Source organism: Quercus suber, unplaced genomic scaffold, assembly GCF_002906115.3.
Source record: "Quercus suber isolate HL8 unplaced genomic scaffold, Cork oak 2.0 scaffold_528, whole genome shotgun sequence".
Taxonomy (NCBI): Eukaryota; Viridiplantae; Streptophyta; class Magnoliopsida; order Fagales; family Fagaceae; genus Quercus; species Quercus suber.
Window position 1 is genome coordinate 128,499 of NW_027069977.1, and position 6,653 is coordinate 135,151.

Genomic DNA, 6,653 nt, shown 5'->3' on the forward strand with positions numbered 1-6,653 from the left:
AAGTTACTAAAATATGAGATTTTCTTTGACTGTATGTAGTTTGAGAGTTTCTAATAGAGAATGGAGATAATAAAATGAGATAAATAATATGGGAGTTTCTTTTCTTTTTGTTTTGTAAAGATGAGAAATGAAATGTCCAAAAAAACAATAAAAAATAAACCAAAGTGAGTCAGTATTTCTTTAACTGGCGTATAAGATATCAAAAATGTATTAAAACTTAAAGAAACACACATTGTTTTTTTTTTTTTTTTGGAGAAAGAACTGAGTTTTATTAATTTGAATCAACTACATCCAATTGTAAAATCAAAACAAGATGCGATGGAACATCTTCCATCCATACTTGAAAATCTGGTATGCTTAATGCATTTTTTGCCAGACTATGAGCTACTCTATTGCCGTTTCTCTTGACATGAGAATGCAAGAATATTACATAACTATTAGCAACCATTTTCACATCTTCTATCAGCAAACCTGTTGGAGATAGGTAATGATGTTCCCAAGGAAATCAGTGGGTTGAAAATCTCCGGGTCTTGATCTCGAAGGGTGTCTTGGAAAACAAAATAGGATCAGAGGAGACCGGTGGAGGCCGGCCAAGGGTCCTCCGATGGCAAAGTTAATCTTTTTGCTAATCGCCAAAAGAGAGAAAATGCTATCAAGAATTTTTCAGAATGTTTTTTCATACCTCGCTTCTCTGCCAACAAGTCCTTTATATAGTGTTTGCCCAAAGTGGTTACCTTGTAACTTCTCCAGTCATTGCGGGTCTCGGGAGTAACCGCTATAACTGTCATGGAAGTTACAATACTCAGATTCCATGCTCAATCATTTTCTATTGAACGGTTGATGGAACATTGCATCCGTTGAGAACTTTTTTTTTTTTTTTTTTAGAAAGAACTGAGTTTTATTAATTTGAATCAACTACATCCAATTGTAAAATCAAAATAAGATGCGATAGAACATCTTCCATCCATACTTGAAAATCTGGTATGCTTAATGCATTTTTTGCCAGACTATGAGCTACTCTATTGCCGTTTCTCTTGACATGAGAATGCAAGAATATTACATAACTATTAGCAACCATTTTCACATCTTTTATCAGCAAACCTGTTGGAGATAGGTAATGATGTTCCCAAGGAAATCAGTGGGTTGAAAATCTCCGGGTCTTGATCTCGAAGGGTGTCCTGGAAAACAAAATAGGATCAGAGGAGACCGGTGGAGGCCGGCCAAGGGTCCTCCGATGGCAAAGTTAATCTTTTTGCTAATCGCCAAAAGAGAGAAAATGCTATCAAGAATTTTTCAGAATGTTTTTTCATACCTCGCTTCTCTGCCAACAAGTCCTTTATATAGTGTTTGCCCAAAGTGGTTACCTTGTAACTTCTCCAGTCATTGCGGGTCTCGGGAGTAACCGCTATAACTGTCATGGAAGTTACAATACTCAGATTCCATGCTCAATCATTTTCTATTGAACGGTTGATGGAACATTGCATCCGTTGAGAACAGACGCAACGTCTCATCTCGTCCGTCTTACCTTTACAAAGGACGAGACGTTGTTATAATGCCTAGCTCGTCCGTCATCAAGGACGGACGAGACATTATTACAATGTCTCGTCTTTGTCCCTCAGGATGACAGAGACCGATTAGGATGAGTGTTGATTTGGCAAAGGCCCCTTCCTTTTTCCTGGACGAGGTGTGTGGACGACCTGGGAGTTAGATACTTTTTCCGCTCCCCTCAGTGCTTTGCTGGTATAGTATACAGGTCTTTGTACCTTGTCTTCTTCCCTCACTAGTGCTGAACTCACTGCGTGTGGGGTGACTGCCAAATATAAATACAACTCCTCTCCTTGCACGAACGGGCTTAACAAAGGGGTCTTGGTGAGATATGTTTTCAAATCTTCAAAAGCTTTCTAACACTCGTCGGTCCATTCAAATGCTTTTTTAAGAACCTTAAAAAATGGCAGGCATTTGTTAGTAGCTTTAGAAACAAACCTGTTGAGGGCGGCAACTCGTCCGGTGAGGGACTGGACTTCTTTACCATTGCTCGGAGGCTTCATACTCAATATTGCTTGAATTTTGTCAGGGTTTGCTTCGATTCCTTTGTAGGAGACCATAAACCTTAGAAATTTCCCTGATGATACTCCAAAAGCACATTTGCTAGGATTCAACTTCATGTGATACTGTCTCAGTGTGTCGAATGTTTCCTGCAAGTCGTCCAAATGCCTATCCTCATCCTGAGTTTTCACTAACATATCGTCGATATAGACTTCCATATTCCGCCCGATCTGTGGACGAAACATATGATTGACCAGTCGTTGGTATGTTGCTCCAGCATTTTTCAAACCGAAAGGCATCACTTCATAACAAAATAATCCCTGACTGGTGATAAAGGACGTTTTCTCTTGGTCCGCTTCATCCATCCTAATTTGATTATATCCAGAGAAAGTATCCAGGAAACTGAGCAACTTGTGGCCTGCAGTAGAATCTACCAGCTGATCAATGCGTGGTAATGGGTAACTATCCTTGGGATAAGCCTTGTTTAAGTTAGTGAAATCAACACACATTCTCCACTTGCCGTTTGCCTTCTTGACCATGACCACATTGGCTAACCAGTCAGGATAGTATAACTCTCGTATGAATTTTGCTACAATTAACTTCTGAACTTCCTCCTTAACAACATTGTCTCTCTCTGGGGCGAACACCCTCTTCTTTTGTCGCACTGGTTTGGAGGAAGGGCATACATTCAGACGGTGGGTAATGACACTAGGATCTATACCCAGCATGTCTTCGTGACTCCATGCAAACACATCTTTGTTTCTTTTTAAAAAACAAATGAGATCCTTCTTGATCTTCGCTTCCAGATCTGCTCCAACCCTGGTACACCTCTCAAGGTTATTATCATCTAAAGGAATATCTTCCAACGCTTCAATGGGTTCTGCCACAACTTTCTTTTCTTCAATATTCATTGCTTGAATTTGCTCGTCCATAGCCAGCATGGCTAGATAACACTCTCTTGCTGCTAATTGGTCTCCCTGTACTTGGCCTACCTCATGTTCCGTCGGGAACTTGACTGACAAGTGGTAGGTAGATGTAACTACCTTCCACCTATTTAGGGTCGACCTCCCAATTATTGCATTGTAAGAGGATGAACAATCTACCACAAGGAAGTTCACTTCCTTGGTAACTTGTTGCGGGTATGCCCCCACTGTCACTGGTAATGAAATACTGCCCATAGGTTGCACCTTCATTCCACCAAAACCTACTAGGGGGAGCTCGCTGGCCGGAGCAAGTCTCGTCTTAACCTCACCTGCTGAAAGGCTGGATAATACAAAATATCAGCAGAACTCCCATTATCTATCAACACCCTTCTAGTCTTGTAGTCAGTAATAAGGAGGGTGATGACAATAGCATCGTCATGAGGGTGATGGATTCTCTCTGCATCCTTGTTCGTGAAGGTAATCGCCTGCTCGTCCGTAGTCCTTGCACTTGGTGATCGTCTAGAGAGCTGAATGCTCCGCACTGCTTTCAAGTATGCTTTCTTTGACTTGGATGACTGTCCTACAGAACTTCCCCCTAGAATGATTCTTATTTCTCCGAGCGGTGGTTGTGATGATTCTTCTACATTCCCTTTCAATTTCTCGTCCTTGTGATCTCGTCCAAGGAAATTTCTCAGCTTCCCTTGTCTGATGAGATTCTCAATTTGCTGCTTCAAATCAAAGCACTCGTCCGTGTCGTGCCCATGGTCTCTATGGAAGCGACAATACTTATTCCTATTGCGCTTGTTGGGATCTCCCTTCATCTTCTCTGGCCACTTTAAGGAAGGCTCGTCTTTGATTTGCATAAGGACTTACTCGAGCGGCACGTTCAAAGGAGTGTATTGTTGGTTCCTCGCTGATGGACCTGCCTTCTTCTCTCAGTCTTTCTTATCCTCTGTTCGTCCCATCTTCGGACGAGGACCCTGTTCTGAATGACGAGCAGGATTTGTTTCCATTCTCTTAGCCCTCTTCCTCTTCTTAGCTATAATCGCATCCTCTGCATTCATGAAGTTTTGGGCAGAATGGACGAGTTCAGCCATGGACTGAGGTTCCTTCTCATAAAGTTTATGTATAAACAAGTCAGAATTGACCCCATTATGGAAAGCTGCCAACAGTAGCTTGTCATTTACCTCGTCCACGGTCAGGGCTTCCCTATTGAAGCGTGTGATGAAGGAATGCAGGCTTTCATTCTCTCCTTGCTCTATGGTTAGCAAACTAGACGAGGAACGCTTATGTCTCTGTCCTCCAATGAAGTTATTAACGAATAATTTGCTTAACTCCTCGAAAGAACTTACTGAATTCGGGGGTATTTTACTGAACCAAACTTGCGCAGGCCCTTTGGGGGTAGTTGGAAAGGCTCTCCCTCATTTCATCCATGACCTTCCTCATTTGGTCCACCTCCCTCTCCAAATGTGGTACCCTCCGTGAAACAACACCCCTTGATTGATTTTCAGGTTCAAGGTTTCTTTCACCTTCCTGACTTTGTTCACGCTCCTCTCCACGAGCCTCGTGCCATTGCCTCTTGAAATTAATCTCCCTCTGCAAGTCTTGATTTTGGCGAGTTAATTCTGCCATGGTAGCGGCCATGGATTGCATGTGTTGGGCAGAAGAGGGCTGCATGGCAGGTGCCGATTGTTGACCGCGATTGGGATTACTGGAAGCGTCTCTACTCTCTTGGGGGCCTGGACTGGTAGCCCTTGATCTTATCCGGACCATCTCAGCCCTTTTTCCTGAGAAAGAAATAGTAGGACTCGACAAATGAAATTCAAATGCAGTGAATACAATCTAATTTCTTTCCCACAGACGGCACCAACTGATGTTCCCAAGGAAATCAGTGAGCTGAAAATCTCCGGGTCTTGATCTCGAAGGGTGTCCTGGAAAACAAAATAGGATCAGAAGAGACTGGTGGAGGCCAGCCAAGGGTCCTCTGATGGCAAAGTTAATCTTTTTGCTAATCGCCAAAAGAGAGAAAATGCTATCAAGAATTTTTCAGAATGTTTTTTCATACCTCGCTTCTCTGCCAACGAGTCCTTTATATAGTGTTCGCCCAAAGCGGTTACCTTGTAACTTCTCCAGTCATTGCGAGTCTCGGGAGTAACCGCTATAACTGTTATGGAAGTTACAATACTCAGATTCCATGCTCAATCATTTTCTATCGAACGGTTGATGGAACATTGCATCCGTTGAGAATAGACGCAACGTCTCATCTCGTCCGTCTTACCTTTACAAAGGATGAGACATTGTTATAATGCCTAGCTCATCCATCATCAAGGACGGACGAGATATTATTACAATGTCTCGTCTTTGTCCCTCAGGATGATGGAGATCGATTAGGATGAGTGTTGATTTGGCAAAGGCCCCTTTCTTTTTCTTGGACGAGGTGTGTGGATGACCTGGGAGTTAGATACTTTTTCCTTCCCCATTAGGTAACACTCCGCTACCTTCAAAGCTCTAATCAAACCAAGAATAGCACTTCAGAAACCCAACTCAAGCGCAAAGGACACAGCCTTCAGAGCAGCCAGCGCCTCAATCTCCTTAGGCTTGTATGTTTGATGGATTTTTTTTGAACAAGAAGCTGACACAGCCTCATTATTATCCTGGATTACCACTCCAATTCTAGACTTATTAGATTCATTGAAAACAGCACCATCAAAGTTTATTTTCACCAAAACAGCTTGCAGACTTCTCCATCTCAAACCTCCATTACTGCTGTCCGTAACTTGCACTTTAGTAATCTGCAGATTAGCTTTAAATTGTGCCAGCATTTGCTTTGCTTGTTCAGGCACTTGATGAAGTGGAACAACTTGTTGATTCACACAAGCTTTATTTCTTTGATTCCACACCATCCAAGTCGTATATGCAAACAAATCTAGTGACCTTTCCTTCTGCAGTCAGCCATAACAGCAGCTCCTTAACATTTGTAAACTCAACCTCAACCTGAAACGCCATTCTTCACAATCACCCCGAACCTCCAGACACGACCAAAGGGCATGCTTGGTCTCCTCCACAGCAGAAAGACACCTCTCACAGATTGGGTCAACTGTAATTTTCCTCTTCATCAACACCTGTTTGGTAGGATGAGCATTACAACAAGCTCGCCAAAGGAAGTTTTTTTTTTTTTGGTGGAACTTGCAGCTGCCATATCCCCTTCCAGACCTGTTTATCACAAATTGGTGGGACTTATGGGCTTGCTTCCATCATTGACTCTTGTTTGAGGAACATATCACCGGACTTACATGTGTAGTGACTTGAAGTGGAGTATGGCCAATTCAAGGTGTCCTCTGTTTCAACTCGGCTAAGAGGAATCTTCTTGATCAACTCAGCATCCTTTTCCACAAATAAGCCATTGATCAGCTCCTCGTTCCATTTTCTTGTGTTTGGGTCTATGGGTGAATCCACCGTACGATTTTCAAAACTCTCTAATGGACAAGTTGGCTGCCTTGGATGGTGTTTTATTGGCAGCCAATGTTGTTGCCATATATTAATTTTTTCCTCACTTTTAATCCCCCAAATTGCCCCTCTTTGAATAATATCTCTCCCCCTAGGGATACTCTTCCAAGCATAGGAACCCAACCTTGAATCGACAGCCTCCATTATTGAAGAATTTGGGAGGAAGCGAGTTTTAAA

At 42.5% G+C, this 6,653-nt stretch overlaps 1 protein-coding gene across 1 annotated transcript; it reads right to left on the reverse strand.

Moving 5' to 3' along the window:
- Nucleotides 1-3,253: 3,253 nt before the first annotated feature.
- On the reverse strand, nucleotides 3,254-3,832 carry LOC136063442 (uncharacterized). The gene has a single exon (XM_065763838.1). It carries the CDS (start codon nucleotides 3,830-3,832, stop codon nucleotides 3,254-3,256), a length of 579 nt encoding a protein of 192 aa, XP_065619910.1.
- Nucleotides 3,833-6,653: the final 2,821 nt, after the last annotated feature.

Excerpts from the sequence above, each read along its gene's own strand:
- LOC136063442 (XM_065763838.1), bottom strand. The coding sequence starts at position 3,832 with ATGCAAATCAAAGACGAGCCTTCCTTAAAGTGGCCAGAGAAGATGAAG.